This window comes from Schistocerca americana, chromosome 4, assembly GCF_021461395.2.
Source record: "Schistocerca americana isolate TAMUIC-IGC-003095 chromosome 4, iqSchAmer2.1, whole genome shotgun sequence".
Lineage (NCBI taxonomy): Eukaryota > Metazoa > Arthropoda > Insecta > Orthoptera > Acrididae > Schistocerca > Schistocerca americana.
In genome coordinates, this window is record NC_060122.1 from 138,761,465 (window position 1) to 138,782,260 (window position 20,796).

General features: G+C 39.5%; 1 protein-coding gene across 2 annotated transcripts in view; it reads left to right on the plus strand.

Moving 5' to 3' along the window:
• LOC124613054 (L-asparaginase-like) overlaps positions 1–18,089 on the plus strand; it is a 339,172-nt gene extending 321,083 nt beyond the window's left edge. For both annotated transcript variants that reach the window (XM_047141629.1, XM_047141630.1), the window contains 3 exons: positions 7,303–7,425; positions 7,506–7,605; positions 17,028–18,089. In XM_047141629.1, coding sequence (XP_046997585.1) covers positions 7,303–7,425; positions 7,506–7,605; positions 17,028–17,222 — 418 coding nt within the window. In that variant the 3' untranslated portion in view covers positions 17,223–18,089. The remainder of the gene's footprint in view (positions 1–7,302; positions 7,426–7,505; positions 7,606–17,027) is intronic.
• Positions 18,090–20,796: the final 2,707 nt, after the last annotated feature.

Consider the following 20,796-nt stretch of genomic DNA (forward strand, 5'->3'; position numbering starts at 1 on the left):
ATCACGTGTTACTGGAATCATAAAAATATTTGAATGTAATGTGAGTGGTCCAGAACTGAAAGGACATAGTTTGAGGGAGTCAGCACTGCTCTGTGTGTTTGTAGGCATGATTTGCTGGTGGATGATGCTGCAGAGATTGTGCCATGTGCATGCTTCCTACAGGTGGCCTGTGGTGGCCAGCCCACGCTGATACAACTTGCGGTTGATTTAAGTAAACACTCGCAGTGACACTACACTCAGTGCACTCACACTCACACACACTAATAGTAAGATACAGCAAAAATGAATGTATTCATTCCAGAAATTTAATCTTGAAAATAGCAATAAAAGACCATTTGGTTTATGAGAGATACGGCCAGTGTGAAATATTTTTTGTGCTCAAAATTATTAACATAGTACTTCATACTGAAGGAGGCCTCCTCCTCCAAAGTGTACTTGCCCATTGTATGCTGCTACGATAATCATGAAGTCTTTATCAAATTATTCTTTACACTGTGAGTCGTGACTGTAGATGTCATTATTTGATTAAAATTTTAATTCTGTTGAAAATTCATGGCAAAGTAATTCTGTTGTTTTGCTAAAATATCCTAAGTGAATTTGGGTATTGTTATGTGAAGATAAATAGCTGTGATTATCTTCAAGAGTGTGTTTTCACATATGCAGGGGCGCCAACTTATAAAAAATATTGGTGGGTGGGGGGGAGGGGGGGGGAGGGGGCGCATACTGGGAGTCTCACCCCAGGAAATTTTCAAAATTTTAGATGAAGAATAGTGAGTTTTAAAGTTTAAGCATTTTAGAATTATATGATCAACATTAGAACCCTGAAAACTGGACTCTCAATAACTCGACACTCTGTAAAACTTGACAAGCCTGACGCATTTTTTGGCTTTGAAAAAAGAAATAAAACACAAACATGCACAGTATTTTCGTACAAAGCTAATTTAATTTACAGTAATAATCATGCTTATATGTTGACTATTACAGAGCAGTGAATATATAGCTCTGAAAAACCTGAAATTATATTTAAGTAAATCCTAAACTATCATTAAAAGAATAAAACATAAAATATTGTTGTTGCACAGTAACAGCACTTTGATTAATAAGTAAATTAGCTAATTTAAGCTTACTTTGAATAAGGTTCAGGGTTCATCAAATAAAATCAATATCTTAAAGTCCGTGCTTTAATACAATTAATAAAGTTAATACAATGTGCCTAATACTTTCAGTCAAAAAGTTTGTAAATAGCGGGCTTTAATTCGGCCTTACACTCTAAAGATATTCAAGTATCTGAAAATAACTAACACAGTACTATAGTAATATAGTACTAAACTAGTACTAATATCTTGAAACTGAAAATTTAACATTATGTATGTATTTAATTCTCTACTTTACAAAGATTTTTAATATTGCTCTAAATGTCATTATTGAGGCTAGATTGTCTCTATAAAGGTGCAAATGTAGACCGTCTGTCTGTACTACTGAATATGAAGTCATTGATGAATGGTTGGATATCAAATTCATCCAAAAAATCTCGGTGGGCATGAAGAACAGCCAAGTTCCTCAGTCGCTTCTGTTCCATTGTTGATCGGAGATATGACTTCAGACATCTAAGGGCACTAAATGACCATTCTGCTATTGCTGTCATGATTGGAACTACTTGGAGAATCTTAATGCACTTCACCTAACATTTATCCAACTGCAGGCTCTTGTGTAATGTACTTTTTTACATCATGCATGGTTTTTAAGTCCAGTTGTTTTTTATTAGCAATATCGGCTAACATATTCAAGTGTAAGCACAGTCTCTCAATATCTAGGTCATTTTTTAAAAAACTCAGTTGATTTTTCCAGATTTGTTTCACTTCTGTTTACTAAAAGCAAGCACTCTTGTTCAACTGCAATGACCTGTGTGAGTCCAGTTGAAGAAAACTGCTCAGTAATGCAAGATAGCACCATTTCACAAACTTCAATGTAAATAGTGCTGTGGTATTCCTTTGGGGTTTTGAAAGTGTGCACCGAGCTCACTTCATTGTTTTCATACTTCTTGGTATACTTTGATTCTGAGGAAGTGAAGGATCATCAAATTGTGAAGGTTTTTCTTTTAAACACAATTCCCAAAGTGAGCAAAACTATCACTCCTTCCATTCAATATACAAATCAAGCCTTCATACATTTTTTCCAGATCAGCAACACTGAAAAAAAATTTGAGTTTGCATCTTCATGCCCTCTAATTGCTGGTCCTTGTTGGCATAGAAACTGCACAGTTCTAAAAATTGTCTCAAGAGTTAAATGGCCTTTGTTCATATCACTACCTAACTGTTCGTTCAGTTAGTGATAGAATTTAGTTTCAGAACATCATCTTTATGCATAAATGTATTTTCATGAAGACAGAATTTTTCCAAAGCCTTTTTCCAGATAGAAACCCCTACGGAAGTAAATGCATCTCCTCTTTTTGGAGAATACTGTATCTTCTTTTTTTTTTTGGAGTTTTTTTTTTAGTCAATGCTTCATATTCTAGCCATGTATATTTGATCAACCAAGGCTTCTGAAATGGTCCTCCCTTGCTGGATCGTCCAGGTTTCAGCTGTGAACAGTTCTTCCCTGAAGATGACGAGGCAGTTGACGACACAATAATTGTTGAAGGTTGACCTGCAGTATCATCAACTCCCAAGCGCGACTTTTTGGTATCAAATTTATCCATTGCAAACTTAATACTCAATACACTAAGAGACTAAAGTAAACAAATAAAATATAGTCATATAAAATAGTCCGCTAGACACTAAAGTCGAAACACTAAACATGTGTCCAGCATGCACTGAACAAAACTATCCACACTGAATGACTTCAACACCAGGTGGGCTTTATATAGCCACGGCATTGTAATGTCTTAAAGCATCAAGGCAACGCGAGGCGGAAGGTTCCAGGTGCTTCTGCTCCAGTACTTTTGATGTCGCCATGGCCACAGCACTAGCCCACTGGCGCTAGACTTTACCCAAAGGTTCGCGCACTTGGACAAATTCTAAGTGTGCGCGCAGCACTATAACACTGTCATGATTCACACCACTCATTTTCAGTTAACCTGCTTACTACAGTAATAATTCTTTGTTTTAACTCATTGCTGAATGTATTTTAAAAGGTAACTGTCATCAAACAAGGAAAATAAAGAATTCTAACATAATTTTGTGATTTTACAAAGCAAAATATAACTAATAATTTTCTTAAATTATTGGCGGACTCCGCCCGTCCAAAAGAATTTTTAGGGGGCTTGGGCCACATGGAGTTGGCGCCTGTACACATGTGTCAGCTTACTCAGATAATAAATTTATTTGGAAGAAAATTTGGAATCTTGCATTTTTAGAATAACTGACACACAGGATTCCTTCTCAAGGTGAACACCACTTCTCTGCTCAGACTTCCAGGTATCTGAACTTGTGTGCCAGTATTGGATCTGCACCCATGTCATCACCTTTTGTGGAGAACACTCTTACTGACTGAGATGTTGCTCATAGAGTGCTCAGAGATTCAGTCTGTCAAGACATCACTTCTGTTTGTCCAAACTTCACAGATGTTGACCTGCATTATTTTATGGGTCAACACTCCTGAAAAAATGTGATTTGTGTCACAGGCTATGAGATATTTTTGAAACAAGTCCTATACTATCTGAAATATGTAATGCACCACAAACACAAAGAATTTTTCCAGAGAAAATGTGTGAAATATGCCGTTGTTAATCCCCCCCTCCCCACTTTAAGAAAGGTGATAGAAGAGATGTCTATAACTACTGACCTGTTTCACTACTGACATCATTTCCCAAAATTTTTGAGAATGTAATGTGTTCTACAATAATATCTCCCCTGAGCCACAATGATATCCTCAGCAAATCTCAGTTTACATTTCTGATGATTTTGTCTGGTGAGAATGCCATTTACATGTTCAAAAGCCAAATTCTAAAAGTGTTGAATAACAAAATAAGTGCTGGTTGGTATTTTCTGCGACTTATCTGAGACATTTGACTGCGAGAATCACAATATTCTCCTAGATAAAACTGAAGTTTTATGGGATCGATGGTATACCAAACCGATGGATAGTGTCATATGTAACTATAAGAAGGCAGGAAGTTGTAGTTAGTAACTCAACCAATGTTAGCAGGGGAGATTCTCCAGACAGAGGAGAAATCATGTTTGGGGTTTTCAATGCTCAGTCTTAGGTCCACTAATGTTACTCATAAATGTAAATGATCTCCTGTGTAATATATAACATACAGAATTAATTCTTTTTGCAGATGACACTTGAATTGTGAACAATCCAAGTATACATACAGCAACATAAGACAAGGCCAACAATATCCTTAAAAGTATCATTGACTGGTTATTGTGAGCAGTCTCATTTCTGCACATCTGGAAGTACAACGCCAGTGATAAGTGCAACACATGGTGAAGAAATAATAAATAGATTGGAAACTTCAAAAGTCTTAGATGTCCATATTGATGAGAATTTAAACTGGAAAATGGACATTTTGGAACTCCTAAAACAACTTAGTTCAGCCACATTTGTGCTTTAAGTCATTGCAAATCATTAAATTGATATTTTGCATATTTTCATTCAATAATGTCATATGGTATAATACTGTGGGTAACTCATCATTAAGAAAAAAAGTTTTCATTTCTCAAAAGCACACTGTAAGAATAATATTTGATGCACACCCGCATCATCTTGTAGACATCTATTTAAGAAGCACAGGATTCTGACTACTGTTTCACAGTATACTTATTCCCTCATGAAAATTATTAAAAATAATACACTGCAGTTCAAAAGGTTCAATTATGTACATAATTACAATAGCAGAAGAAAAAATGACATTTGCCACCCTACATTAATGTTGTCTTTAGCACAAAAGGGGTGCATAATCCTGAAACTAAAATTTTTGATCACTTACCCAGTGATACCCTCCGCTGTGCAACATACGGTAGTTTTCAGAGTCTTTATGTAGCTGTAGGTATAAAATGTCTGACAGACAGCAAAGTAAAATTTTAAAACAATCTGAAAAAGTTTCTCCCTGACAACTCCTATTCCATACAAGAATTTCTATTATTGTAATGCGTAAAAGGTGGTGGTTAGGAATTGCTAACTCATCTACACTCCTGGAAATTGAAATAAGAACACCGTGAATTCATTGTCCCAGGAAGGGGAAACTTTATTGACACATTCCTGGGGTCAGATACATCACATGATCACACTGACAGAACCACAGGCACATAGACACAGGCAACAGAGCATGCACAATGTCGGCACTAGTACAGTGTATATCCACCTTTCGCAGCAATGCAGGCTGCTATTCTCCCATGGAGACGATCGTAGAGACACTGGATGTAGTCCTGTGGAACGGCTTGCCATGCCATTTCCACCTGGCGCCTCAGTTGGACCAGCGTTCGTGCTGGACGTGCAGACCGCGTGAGACGACGCTTCATCCAGTTCCAAACATGCTCAATGGGGGACAGATCCGGAGATCTTGCTGGCCAGGGTAGTTGACTTACACCTTCTAGAGCACGTTGGGTGGCACGGGATACATGCGGACGTGCATTGTCCTGTTGGAACAGCAAGTTCCCTTGCCGGTCTAGGAATGGTAGAACGATGGGTTCGATGACGGTTTGGATGTACCGTGCACTATTCAGTGTCCCCTCGATGATCACCAGTGGTGTACGGCCAGTGTAGGAGATCGCTCCCCACACCGTGATGCCGGGTGTTGGCCCTGTGTGCCTCGGTCGTATGCAGTCCTGATTGTGGCGCTCGCCTGTGCGGCGCCAAACACGCATACGACCATCATTGGCACCAAGGCAGAAGCGACTCTCATCGCTGTAGACGACACGTCTCCATTCGTCCCTCCATTCACGCCTGTCGCGACACCACTGGAGGCGGGCTGCACGATGTTGGGGCGTGAGCGGAAGACGGCCTAACGGTGTGCGGGACCGTAGCCCAGCTTCATGGAGACGGTTGCGAATGGTCCTCGCCGATACCCCAGGAGCAACAGTGTCCCTAATTTGCTGGGAAGTGGCGGTGCGGTCCCCTACGGCACTGCGTAGGATCCTACGGTCTTGGCGTGCATCCGTGCGTCGCTGCGGTCCAGTCCCAGGTCGACGGGCACGTGCACCTTCCGCCGACCACTGGCGACAACATCGATGTACTGTGGAGACCTCACGCCCCACGTGTTGAGCAATTCGGCGGTACGTCCACCCGGCCTCCCGCATGCCCACTATACGCCCTCGCTCAAAGTCCGTCAACTGCACATACAGTTCACGTCCACGCTGTCGCGGCATGCTACCAGTGTTAAAGACTGCGATGGAGCTCCGTATGCCACGGCAAACTGGCTGACACTGACGGCGGCGGTGCACAAATGCTGCGCAGCTAGCGCCATTCGACGGCCAACACCGCGGTTCCTGGTGTGTCCGCTGTGCCGTGCGTGTGATCATTGCTTGTACAGCCCTCTCGCAGTGTCCGGAGCAAGTATGGTGGGTCTGACACACCGGTGTCAATGTGTTCTTATTTCCATTTCCAGGAGTGTATATGTTTGATGATGATGATGATGATGATGATGATGAACAAAAGAACTTGTTAAACATGTAGCCATATTTCGAAAATAATTTGTGATGTAAACGTGATATGACTTGTTCCACACAATACGATTTATTATGCAAATGATCCATAAAACATGAAACAAACTACTTAACTGTCTGACATCCAACACTCCTTTGTACCTGGAATTCCCATTAGACAGCAAATTCATGTTTTTGCTGGCCACATCTTATGTCTGGTGGGAAAACAGCCATTGATTATAAAAGCCATTATGTGTCATATAAATTGCTGTGTGTCAAGGGCACCAATATCTGCTTCCCCCACCTCCTTGCTTTCAGGAAAAGAAAAAGAATATAGTGTAGTTACTTGTTTTTTCTTTCAATAAAATGATTTAAAAGTCACTATTATGCAGGTTTTTAACAGGGTCAGAATGAATTTTTTTATGACTACTTACAAGTTGCCATTAATCTTCCAAAACACTAAAAATACTCCATACCCCTAGGTCTAGCCCCCTCCCCACCCGATATAAAATATTGTATGGGGGCTTTTGCTGTATGTTACTTTCTGTTAGGCTCAGTTTTCAGTTAGGAGATAAATTTATCAACTCACTATTTTACAGTGAGCTAACAACAACATGTAATTGCTTGATATAGTTATAACTTAATTTTATACTTTTCTATATGAGGTAGTTTCTATGGAATTTTAGACCCTAACTGTACATCCATCACCTTGCAGGTATGACAGAACACCTCTGATAGATGCTGTAAACAACGATCAGCATGAAATAATAAAGTTACTGAGACAAGCTGGTGCTCATTTACATGGCAACCCAAGAACTATTGGAGAACACCTCTGCAGGTGACTAAGCAAATCTGAGTATAAAATAGAACAAACCTCCAAAAGAGTGAAAACTCACAATCATATCTTAAATTTCACAGTGCAGCAGCAAGAGGCAATATAAACCGGCTTAAGTCGTATCATTTAGCAGGAGCAGATCTTGAACAGCCAGATTTAAGTGACCGTACTGCCTTACATCTGGTAAGTACGTAAGTAGCAGAGGAGAAAATACAAGTATCAAATAATTCTTCTTCTTCTTCTTCTTATAATGGGTTCTCGAGACATGAGGAAATAGTGTTGAGACAAGAGCATCCAAGTGTGACGAATGAATAAATGAGCAAAGCACGTGTTATTCTGAGACATGTCCTTATAATACTTAAATAATCACCGTTATTTCAAAACAAATAAAGTACATAAGATTTTCCTACAGTTGAAAGTTGTGCTATTCATTACTCTTAAGATCACATACGTTTATAATGTATTGCATTAAACACAGGCCCATTGTATGAAGACTACTTACACACAATGTACAATGAAAACATCTGATGGTTTCTTGTTTGGCAATAACTCATTATTGTTTTGACATTTTCCAGTAACTTATGAAAATTACGGACATTTACAAATGCTAATGGACATTTCCAAATGCTGTTACGTGCAAAAATTGTGTGCATCATAATGATTTACAATAATTATTTTTGTTCCTGTGACTATGAGATGTTCAGGAAGGCATAATAGACTAATTTGATTCTGCTTCCAAAGTCATTAACCTATAAGAAGATCATTTACTTTGTATTTCACTACTCTGTTACGTCAACCTCAGGGGCCTCACAACTCTTTTCCAAGTGTGTGTGGGGCCAAAGCCATCGCCACAATTCTTTCAATTTCTGTGTCATTATCCTATTATTTGACTACTTTTTTCACTTTGACTCAATCTCTACAAGTGTCCTATTCAATGTCGACTTGACTATAGCTCCAGTGCCTGCTTTTGATTAGTCAGTTTTACTTGTTTGTCAAAGCCTACACTCATTTTGGCTTATTCACAAATGCTATCAGGCACCAAGTTTGAATTCCACTTTATTTTCAAAAATTTTTTAGTAGTACAGCTCGTGCGATGAAGGTCACCTAATACACAATATGCTATCCAGTCCATGTGGGAGGTCATCAAGAACGCATGCAGTAGTATCCTCCTGACTTTAGAGGGGATGCACTGTTAGTGTCGATGCTTTTTCCTCCCCATCAAGGCTGAGGAGGATGTGTCTGTCTTATTTTGGGACAATGGAACTCAGAGCAACAACTTCTGTGCCAGTGGACCATTTCTTAAGTGGGGTGGCTCCCATGATGAGAGCCTCCAGCTGGAATGACACCATGGTGGAACAGTTGCAATGAAGACTACTAAGTTGAACCACACTGGTGGCCCTGTGGCTCCAGCAATCTCATCAGAGCAGTCGACTCGCTTTAATGCAGGATGATATAATACCAGTATGTTTCCCTCATTAGATGTGAATTGAGGTGAAAATTGACATGTCATACAGGGAGAGAAATATGTGCCTCAGTTTGCTGGTTTGTACCAGGACTTCTTTAAAGACATTATTTTATATGGAGGAAATCGAAGACAATTAGGTGAAGTTACCTCGATAAACAAAATGTAGAATGGGTGCATACGTAGTGAATTAGCATCCTCCACTCTTGTCCAGGGATTATTAATCTCAGACAAACTTGTTTACATCCCTGTCACAATTACCTCACACAGGAACCAAAATATCATCAGTTTTCCACAGAGACCTTCTACTTCATATGGCTGTTGAATTTCGTACTAATTTATAATGTAGTGGTGTCCATGTTATCTGCTGGGTTCAACAAGGGCCTACAGGTAACAAAGAAGACGCTGTTGCATTTATCTTGGGTTCTGAGATTCACTTACTTCTGGATGTATTTAAGATTTTGCTTTACTGGTGTAATGTAAAATCTTATGCACCATTTGCCTTGAGATGCTTCAAGTATATGAAATTCGGCCACATGCCATCAAGTTGTACAAATGAAACTATCTGTGGATACTGTAGATGACCATGACATGTGGCTACCACCTGGGTACAACTGCCTTACTGCACCAATTACTGTGAGGATCATTCCCTCTCATCACCAACATGCTATGTCACAAGAAGGGAATGTAAGATCAACGAGGATAAAATCTGCTCTTCCTCCTCATCACTGGGTTCTAGTGGCCATCTCATCTTCTCCCTTTCTGTGAGGGAGGCAGCTACTCCTACCCCTCTTCCATTACCTCTACATTTGTGATGGGGCCTTGGCTCCCCTCCACCCATATAAGCAAGATCTATATGTGATCCTGGCCCTTCTACCCAAACCTTCACAACACCAGGCCCTTATGGCAATCAGCAGCTGCAAGAGGTATGGACACTGGGCCATAAGAACAGCTTCCTCTTCATCTGTATCAGATGTGTGTCTGGATACTACTACTACTGAATCCAAATAACATTGTTGTTGTTGTTACGGTGATAAGGAGAAAGGAGCAAAAGAAGATAGAACCAAAGGTGATGGCAAACCTGGCAGTTTCAGCTCCCCTCGTTTCCCCTTCTTCAAGTATTGAAATAAGGCAGTAGATGGCAAACAGCAGGTGGCATTAACCCAAACTGAATCATGATTAACCATTCAGTTATTTTGGCACTGCCATTACACACATACACACAAATGTAATCCAGTGGAGTTGAAATGGCCATTGTTGTCACCTTTCTGAGCTGAAACATTTTCTCTTGCTTTACTCAGTGGTTTGCATAGCTCTTCAGGAAATCCCTTCAGTGTATTCACCTATTTGACATAATTATCCTGCCTGTTATAAGAACTGAGCTGATGTTTGCATATTCAATAACAGCTTCTCTACTCACTTTATTACAGCACATATTCATTTCAACTATCAACCTCACAACACTTATGTGATGACCCCAGTGATAGTGATCATCACCCACTTGTTGTATCTCTTCCACACTGATATTCAACTGGACACCCACTGTAATGAATACTGAAGAATTTTAAAGTGGTATATTTTTAGCTCTTCCCTAACACTTTTGTGCTTCCCTCTAAGAGTACTGAAGAGACCCTGAGACATACAAACATAAAGATATTACTCTCAATGGAATTAGTCATACCACTTTCCTCAAGATCTCCACATCAGAGACCAGTGGATGCTGGAGATCGCCAAAGCCATTAAATGCTGCAGAAGGACATTCTTAACAATTCTCCTCAAGATGACTGTGTCACCATTTTGACTGATATAGTTCAGCCAATTTGCATCTTTTTTTCTTTTCTTTTATTTATTTATTTTTTATATTATTCTTCACTCAAACATTCCTCATAAACCAGTCTCTCTATCAGTGAAAACCATATCAAAATCCCTATTGTAGTTTCTGAGATAAGCTCCAATATAAAGACAGAACCACAGTGGTGGAGTTCAATTTATGCGTGTACAGAATATAAGAAGAAAAAAGATATCTTGGAAAAATGTTGAAGGAGACCAATGACAGAGAGCACAGGAGCATATTGTACAGAACCTAGGTTAGTAAGTGTACTTGAAGCATCATTATTAATCAAGATTATGTGCATTACCCCCCCCCCCCCCCCCTCACACCCCTCACCCCCCCCCACCCCTGCCGCACACACACACACTGTCACCAATTGCTCTCTCTTGTCTTTCCTTTCTTGAAAGAGGATCATATGGTACTTTTAGTGAAAAGTAAATATTGATGTTCCTTAATTTATCAAATTTATTTTTGTTTAGTGATAGGATAATGATCTCTCTCTCTCTCTCTCTCTCTCTCTCTCTCTCTCTCTCTCTCTCTCTCTCTCTCTCTCTCTCTCTCCCCCCCCCCCCCCCTTCCTCCCTCCCTCCCCCCTCCTTCTCATCCTAATCCACACAGTTAAGTTACAGCATCTGAAAATGAATTTATCATCAAAACTGAATTGCAGTCAAATACAGAAAGAAAAAAAAAAATACTGTTTGTAAAGTGACAAGAGACATAGACAGATAGTCACAGACTCATTGTCTTCTATCACCACATGTTCCTTCCTCTTCATCTGGAAAATAAAAACTAATTGTGGAATTAAATAGGGGAGCTGTCAAGGAATTATAAGCCAAGGAAGACATAGTAGAATAGTTTGAGTAAAATCAACAGTGAAAGATTAGTGATGACCAAGAAATGGAAAGCTAAAAAGAAATTAATTGTTGAGAGTATAACTTTCAAGCCAGAAATGAAGGAGGACAGCAGGAATATAGAAGTCTAGAATGAGGGAAAGAGAATAAAATACCAATTGATGGAAAAAGAAATAGTAGAGGGAAGATAATAAATTAGAAGCAGCAATAAAGAGAGAGACAGAATACACAAATAAATAGAAGATAGTGGCACAGAAAATTGAGGGCAAGGAAGTAAGTGGGTAGTCACCAACTTCTACATGGTTGCGTATACAAACAGTTATCCAATACTGTCAAATGTTTTTTATTCCAGTCTTTGGTCACAATATCAATTCTTTAGACGATGACCAGTTTCAGTCCGTAATGACATCTAGGGAGGATGTAGGCAAACAGATTTCTGGTAGCTACAGTACTTCAGTAGCCAGTTGCAATAGTGACTACGTGGACAATGTGGCCTATTCTACACCTTATTTTAGATCTATGTGATGATGCTGTGCTGATTATATTTATGTGTTTTGATGATGCCATTATGACCTTATCACTTTAGGACATGGTGTAAAAAAGTTAAGTTTTTACTATATTTTATCTACATCTACATCTACATTTATACTCCGCAAGCCACCCAACGGTGTGTGGCGGGGGGCACTTTACGTGCCACTGTCATTACCTCCCTTTCCTGTTCCAGTCGCGTATGGTTCGCAGGAAGAACGACTGTCTGAAAGCCTCCGTGCGCGCTCTAATCTCTCTAATTTTACATTTGTGATCTCCTCGGGAGGTATAAGTAGGGGGAAGCAATATATTCGATACCTCATCCAGAAACGCACCCGCTCGAAACCTGGCGAGCAAACTACACCGCGATGCAGAGCGCCTCTCTTGCAGAGTCTGCCACTTGAGTTTGTTAAACATCTCCGTAACGCTATCACGGTTACCAAATAACCCTGTGACGAAACGCGCCGCTCTTCTTTGGATCTTCTCTATCTCCTCCGTCAACCCGATCTGGTATGGATCCCACACTGATGAGCAATACTCAAGTATAGGTCGAACGAGTGTTTTGTAAGCCACCTCCTTTGATGATGGACTACATTTTCTAAGGACTCTCCCAATGAATCTCAACCTGGTACCCGCCTTACCAACAATTAATTTTATATGATCATTCCACTTCAAATTGTTCCGCACGCATACTCCCAGATATTTTGCAGAAGTAACTGCTACCAGTGTTTGTTCCGCTATCATATAATCATACAATAAAGGATCCTTCTTTCTATGTATTCGCAATACATTACATTTGTCTATGTTAAGGGTCAGTTGCCACTCCCTGCACCAACTGCCTATCTGCTGCAGATCTTCCTGCATTTCGCTACAATTTTCTAATGCTGCAACTTCTCTCTATACTACAGCATCATCTGCGAAAAGCTGCATGGGACTTCTGACACTATCTACTAGGTCATTTATATATGTTGTGAAAAGCAATGGTCCCATAACACTCCCCTGTGGCATGCCAGAGGTTACTTTAACGCCTGTAGACGTCTCACCATTGATAACAACATGCTGTGTTCTGTTTGCTAAAAACTCTTCAATCCAGTCACACAGCTGGTCTGATATTCCGTAGGCTCTTACTTTGTTTATCAGGCGACAGTGCGGAACTGTATCGAACGCCTTCCGGAAGTCAAGAGAAATAGCATCTACCTGGGAGCCTGTATCTAATATTTTCTGGGTCTCATGAACAAATGAAGCGAGTTGGGTCTCACACGATCGCTGTTTCCAGAATCCATGTTGATTCCTACATAGTAGATTCTGGGTTTCCAAAAAGGACATGATACTCGAGCAAAAAACATGTTCTAAAATTCTACAACAGATCGACTTCAGAGATATAGGTCTATAGTTTTGCGCATCTGCTCGACGACCCTTCTTGAAGACTGGGACTACCTGTGCTCTTTTCCACTCATTTGGAACCTTCCGTTCCTCTAGAGTCTTGCGGTACATGGCTGTTGGAAGGTGGGCAAGTTCTTTCATGTACTCTGTGTAGAATCGAATTGGTATCCCGTCAGGTCCAGTGGACTTTCCTCTGTTGAGTGATTCCAGTTGCTTTTCTATTCCTTGGACACTTATTTCGATGTCAGCCATTTTATCGTTTGTGCGAGGATTTAGAGAAGGAACTGCAGTGCGGTCTTCCTCTGTGAAACAGCTTTGGAAAAAGGTGTTTAGTATTTCAGCTTTACGCGTGTCATCCTCTGTTTCAATGCCATCATCATCCCGGAGTGTCTGGATATGCTGTTTCGAGCCACTTACTGATTTAACGTAAGACCAGAACTTCCTAGGATTTTCTGTCAAGTCGGTACATAGAATTTTACTTTCGAATTCACTGAACGCTTCACGCATAACCCTCCTTACGCTAACTTTGACATCGTTTAGCTTCTGTTTGTCTGAGAGGTTTTGGCTGCGTTTAAACTTGGAGTGAAGCTCTCTTTGCTTTCGCAGTAGTTTCCTAACTTTGTTGTTGTACCACGGTGGGTTTTTCCCGTCCCTCACAGTTTTACTCGGCATGTACCTGTCTAAAATGCATTTTACAATTGCCTTGAACTTTTTCCATAAACACTCAACATTGTCAGTGTCGGAACAGAAATTTTCGTTTTGATCTGTTAGGTAGTCTGAGATCTGCTTTCTATTACTCTTGCTAAACAGATAAACCTTCCTCCCTTTTTTTATATTCCTACTAACTTCCATATTCAGGGATGCTGCAACGGCCTTATGATCACTGATTCCCTGTTCTGTACATACAGAGTCGAAAAGTTCGGGTCTGTTTGTTATCAGTAGGTCCAAGATGTTATCTCCACGAGTCAGTTCTCTGTTTAATTGCTCGAGTTAATTTTCGGATAGTGCACTCAGTATAATGTCACTCGATGCTCTGTCCCTACCACCCGTCCTAAACATCTGAGTGTCCCAGTCTATATCTGGTAAATTGAAATCTCCACCTAAGACTATAACATGCTGAGAAAATTTATGTGAAATGTATTCCAAATTTTCTCTCAGTTGTCCTGCCACTAATGCTGCTGAGTCGGGAGGTCGGCAAAAGGAGCCAATTATTAACCTAGCTCGGTTGTTGAGTGTAACCTCCACCCATAATAATTCACAGGAACTATCCACTTCTATTTCACTACAGGATAAACTACTACTAACAGCGACAAACACTCCACCACCGGTTGCATGCAATCTATCCTTTCTAAACACCGTCTGTACCTTTGTAAAAATTTTGGCAGAATTTAGCTCTGGCTTCAACCAGCTTTCTGTACCTATAACGATATCAGCTTCGGTGCTTTCTATCAGCGCTTGAAGCTCCGGTACTTTACCAACGCAGCTTCGACAGTTTACAATTACAATACCGATTGCTGCTTAGTCCCCGCATGTCCTGACTTTGCCCTGCACCCGTTGAGGCTGTTGCCCTTTCTGTAATTGCCCAAGGCCATCTAACCTAAAAAACTGCCCAGCCCACGCCACACAACCCCTGCTACCCGTGTAGCCGCTTGTTGCGTGTAGTGGACTCCTGACCTATCCAGCGGAACCCGAAACCCCACCACCCTATGGCGCAAGTCGAGGAAACTGCAGCCCACACGGTCGCAGAACCGTCTCAGCCTCTGATTCAGACCCTCCACTCGGCTCTGTACCAAAGGTCCGCAGTCAGTCCTGTCGACGATGCTGCAGATGGTGAGCTCTGCTTTCATCCCGCTAGCAAGACTGGCAGTCTTCACCAAATCAGATAGCCGCCGGAAGCCAGAGAGGATTTCCTCGGATATCTGTGCATTTCCCTGGTTGTATGATAGTATACTGTGATACGCATTGCTGTATTATGTTGAAAGACACACTGCTCACTAGGAGTATGTATTTTTATATTGTAGATCTGAGGATGGTCATTACGGACTGAAACCGGTCATCGTCTAAAGAATTGATATTGTGATCAAAGACTGGAATAAAAAATATTAAGTGGGTAGTGACAGACACAGGAATATGTTGCAAGGAAATGTGACAAAGAGAAGCATAAGGTGTGACATGGATTTTGTAGAAGTTGATTAGCCAAAGATAAGTGTGTCTGGCTGGTGTGAGGAGAAAAGTGGTTAGGATGGACCTTATTACAGGATATGACTTCACAGAATTTTTACCCTTTTGGGAAAATTGGCTATGTATTCCTGCACAGGAAAGTTTGAGATGATTTATGTGAGAAAATACAATTCTTTGTTGTTTTTCACAGTGACACAAGGAACAAAATATCTATCTCGTAATATTCAGAAAATGTCATTCAGTTTTAGATATTGGCATAACTGATTAATGTACTTAATATTTGCTGAGAATATCATAATTAAGAGCAAAAAGTGACACATGTGAAAGTATACAACAGAAGAAAAACTGTTCCAGAAGACATTGGCCCATAAACAAGCCATTTTCAAGATAATTAAGACTGTGGGGTTAAAATGTGCCACTGACTATACTTTGGAATATTTCCCTAGTTGGTGCAAATTATTTGAAATATCAACTTTTTGATTAAATCCCCATCAAAGGGGGCTCCACTTACGGTGTACCTTGACAAGAAATTCAGTACTATGTCAGCACATTATGTGTTTTAATTTACTGTTCTCTCATACCTATTAAAGGAGGTGTTCCACATGTTCCTTTTGCATTGGATCATGTTGAAAATCTTAACAAGATGTACATAAAAACAAAGATGAGGTGACTTACCGAACAAAAGCGCTGGCAGGTCGATAGACACACAAACAAACACAAACATACACACAAGATTCAAGCTTTCGCAACAAACTGTTGCCTCATCAGGAAAGAGGGAAGGAGAGGGAAAGACGAAAGGAAGTGGGTTTTAAGGGAGAGGGTAAGGGGTCATTCCAATCCTGGGAGCGGAAAGACTTACAATAGGCCCAGGGTGACATTTGAGATCAGTCAGAAGAGAACTTAATGGAAAAGTTAACTTAAGAATGACATATTGTAACACATGAAGCTGTTTTATAGTTTATTTTTAATTAAAAATAAACTATATAGCAGTTTTATGAGTTAAATATGTAATTTCTAAGATTTATCAAAGCCATGGAACAAAATCAACAAAAATTACCTTGAAAAATTTACATCTCAAATGTATTTGTACTAACTGGTGCAATATTTCATATCAAAGTCCTTAGCAGCTTGTAATCCCAAGTTCACAATTATTTTGCAAATGGCTTGTTTGAAGACTTGTGTGTACTGAAATGGTTTTGTTTCTACCATTGTATATTTTAATCCGTGTCAGTGTTCATCATGATACACTCTGAATTTGCCAAGCATCTGAATCTGTGTAATGTACTGCACCTCCTGCATTAATGAGTTCATAATCAACTTTTTAATTCTGTAAATGTAATGTGGGTAATGAATTTTTTTTGTTTTTCAGGCTGCACTTCATGGTCATGTTGATTGTGTATCCTTCTTGCTAGTAAATAATGTACATAAGGATGCAAAAGATCTTCTTGGCCATACCCCAACAGATTTGGCTACAGCTATGAATCACACTGATGTTCTTGAATTGCTTCATTTTACGGAACCTGATGACAATACAGATGAAAATGAATTCAGCAAATACCTTTGAAAGTGACTAAACAGGCAGGAGCGACTTAATGCAAGCCACAGCTGCATTAGGTGTGATGGTTATGGACAGTGGAAATGTGACTTTGAAACTTGGAAGTTAAAAAGCGATATTAATTTTGTAGTAACAAACGCAGTTATATGAGGAATTACTTAGTGCCTGAAGATTATTTGCCATTTTTTGTGTACAAATCAGGGTAACTGAAACTATATATTTCATTTGTACATGTAATTATCATCACCAATTCAGGGAACATTGTATCGATTCATCAGATGACATGCTTTATTAATGAACAGTCAAAAACAAAAAAAAGTAGCACTTGGAACATGGGTAGTGAAGTAGAATGAGTTGCAGTAATGATTGTTTAATAACTGCAAGAATTTTTGGCAGGAAGGAGGTGACTTGCAGACCAGAGGCAATGTAACTGCCAACTTTCCTTTCTTTGTATATGGTTGCTGAGCATACAAGTACCTTCTCAAATATTTTGAAATTAAGATCCTTGTTACTACTTTATATTTTATAGTTTGCAATTAGTCTGTGCAGTTGTACAGTTAATAGTAATGCATTGAGAGCTGATATTAATTAATGTCCTTGTGAAGTCTTTTAAGTTATCTCAGTTGTATGAATGAACTCATATGTTAAATTACTGAACTGAAAGTGCCGTAAAACACTAGTTCTAGACCCATTAAAATGAAACTGAACAGACAATTCATTGCTTGCACCTGCTTTTATAACAAGAAAGACAAGCCAACATACTGGTATATAGTCTCAGCATAATTTTTTAGTAGTTGCTGTGGCTATTTTCCACACAAACTTCAGAAATTATTTTGTACATATTTATATATAATAAGCAAACTACCTTTGTGAGAGGTATTAGGTAATAAATTCTTTATAACTCAGATGTATTTTGCATTGATTTGAAAACTCCATTGACTGGTTTTGTTATAATGTTACACATTTTTTGTTTCACATGTATTTTGTAGATTTATGACATGTTGGTTGAGTAGTTTTGTTACCATGTTCTTTGCATCTACATCAGTACCACATGATGTACTATATGACAGAACATACCACTATAATTTTTTCCATGTGATGATTGAAAACAACCAGTACAGCTCAAGCAAAATTTACCAGTGTGCTGCAATGTGACAGCCTATAGCCTTTCAACTTACCAGGGTAGTACTCATAAATAAACTGAAATAGTGGTAGCAGCAGGAATCAAACTCTAGCTGATGAATTGCCAGTCAGTATGCTTGATCACTCAGGTATGGTATCATTATATCAACTGCTCCTCAAAACCCCCTGGTGCTTAACGCTCACACAGTACATGACACACACTTTAAAATAAAACTACTGACCTGGTGCTGAGCAACAAGCAAACAAGCACCCTCAGTGTTGGCAGGGACAGTGTCACATGAGAGCATGCACAGTCTGAAACGGACAGCTGTATCCCTTCTCTAAGTTGATCGTAGCATGGCTGACCATGAATTCAGCACTCATTACTGGTTTCTAGTTATTGCAGTGAGAGCACTCAAAATGTGTTTTCATCCATTTGATTTGCATAAGAGCACACATTTGAAGAGAAAAGGCATAATTTTAATGTCATTTTTGGCTTGCATTCAAAACAAAATGATCCAATTTTAGCATGATTTTTACAGTTTGCTGTAGCACATTAGCACATCATAACTGGCAATCACTGAGATCAATAGCCATTAGTATGCCCTGTTGTTGTTGTTGTGGTCTTCAGTCCAGAGACTGGTTTGATGCAGCTCTCCATGCTACTCTATCCTGTGCAAGCTTCATCTCCTCTCAGTACCTACTGCAACCTACATCCTTCTGAATCTGTTTAGTGTATTAATCTCTTGGTCTCCCTCTATGATTTTTACCCTCCACGCTGCCCTCCAATACTAAATTGGTGATCCCTAGATGCTTTAGAATATGCCTTACCAACCAATCCCTTCTTCTAGTCAAGTTGTGCCACAAATTTCTCTTCTCCCCAATTCTATTCAATACCTCCTCATTAGTTATGTGATCTACCAATCTAATCTTCAGCATTCTTCTGTAGCACCACATTTCAAAAGCTTTTATTCTCTTCTTTCTAAGCTATTTGCCGTCCATGTTTCACTTCCATATGGCTGCATGGCTACACTCCATACAAATACTTTCAGAAACGATTTCCTGACACTTAGTCTATACTCGATGTTAACAAATTCCTCTTCTTCAGAAACACTTTCCTTGCCATTGCCAGTCTACATTTTATATCCTCTCTACTTCGACCATCATCAGTTATTTTGCTCCCCAAATAGCAAAACTCCTTTACTACTAGAAGTGTCTCATTTCCTCATCTAATTCACTCAGCATCACCCAACTTAATTCATCTACATTCCATTATCCTCGTTTTGCTTTTGTTGATGTTCATTTTATATCCTCCTTCCAGGTCCTTTGCTGTCTCTGACAGAATTACAATGTCATTGGCGAACCTCAAAGTTTTTGTTTATCCTCCATGGATTTTAATTCGTACTCCGAATTTTTCTTTTGTTTCCTTTACTGCTTGCTCAATATACAGATTGAATAACATCGGGGATAGGCTACAACCCTGTCTCACTCCCTTCCCAACCACTGCTTCCCTTTCATGCCTCTCGACTCTTATAACTGCCATCTGGTTTCTGTACAAATTGTAAATAGCCTTTCGCTCCCTGTATTTTACCCCTGCGACCTTCAGAATTTGAAAGAAAGTATTCCACTCAACATTGTCAAAAGCTTTCTTTAAGTCTACAAATGCTAGAAACATAGGTTTGCCTTTGCTTAATCTATTTTATAAGATAAATTGTAGGGTCAGTATTGCCTCACGTGTTCCAACATTTCTACAGAATCCAAACTGATCTTCCCTGAGGTCGGCATCTACCAGTTTTTCCATTTGTCTGTGAAGAATTTGTGTTAGTATTTTGCAACCATGGCTTATTAAACTGATAGTTCGGTAATTTTCACATCTGTCAACACCTGCTTTCTTTGGGATTGGAATTATTATATTCTTCGTGAAGCCTGAGGGTATTTCACCTGTCTCATACATCTTGCTCACTAGATGGTAGAGTTTTGTTAGGCCTGGCTCTACCAAAGCTGTCATTAGTTCTCATGGAATGTTGTCTACTCCCGGGACCTTGTTTCAACTTGGGTCTTTCAGTGCTCTGTCAGACTCTTCACGCAGTCTCGTATCTCCTATTTCATCTTCATCTACATTCTCTACAATTTTGCGATCATTTAAATAGGAAATGAAAATAGAACAAAGGCATGCACTTGATGCCTGATTCTGGATTGTATATTTTGAAACTGTAAGTGGTAAGGCTTTCTGTGACACATGATGTCATTGTGGAAGTGCCCATTAAAGGAATAATGAGTATTTCTATGATGCTCTCATACTCGCAAAGGAAAATATTTGATGAATTCCACAGTTTTACTTTTGACAATCGGTCTCCTCCATTAATCCAAGTTAGTAGGGATTCAGAACCCAAGAAGTGATGAATCTACAATAAATTACATTGTAAAAAATAGGAATATCCATCCGCAGTCAGTAATAAAT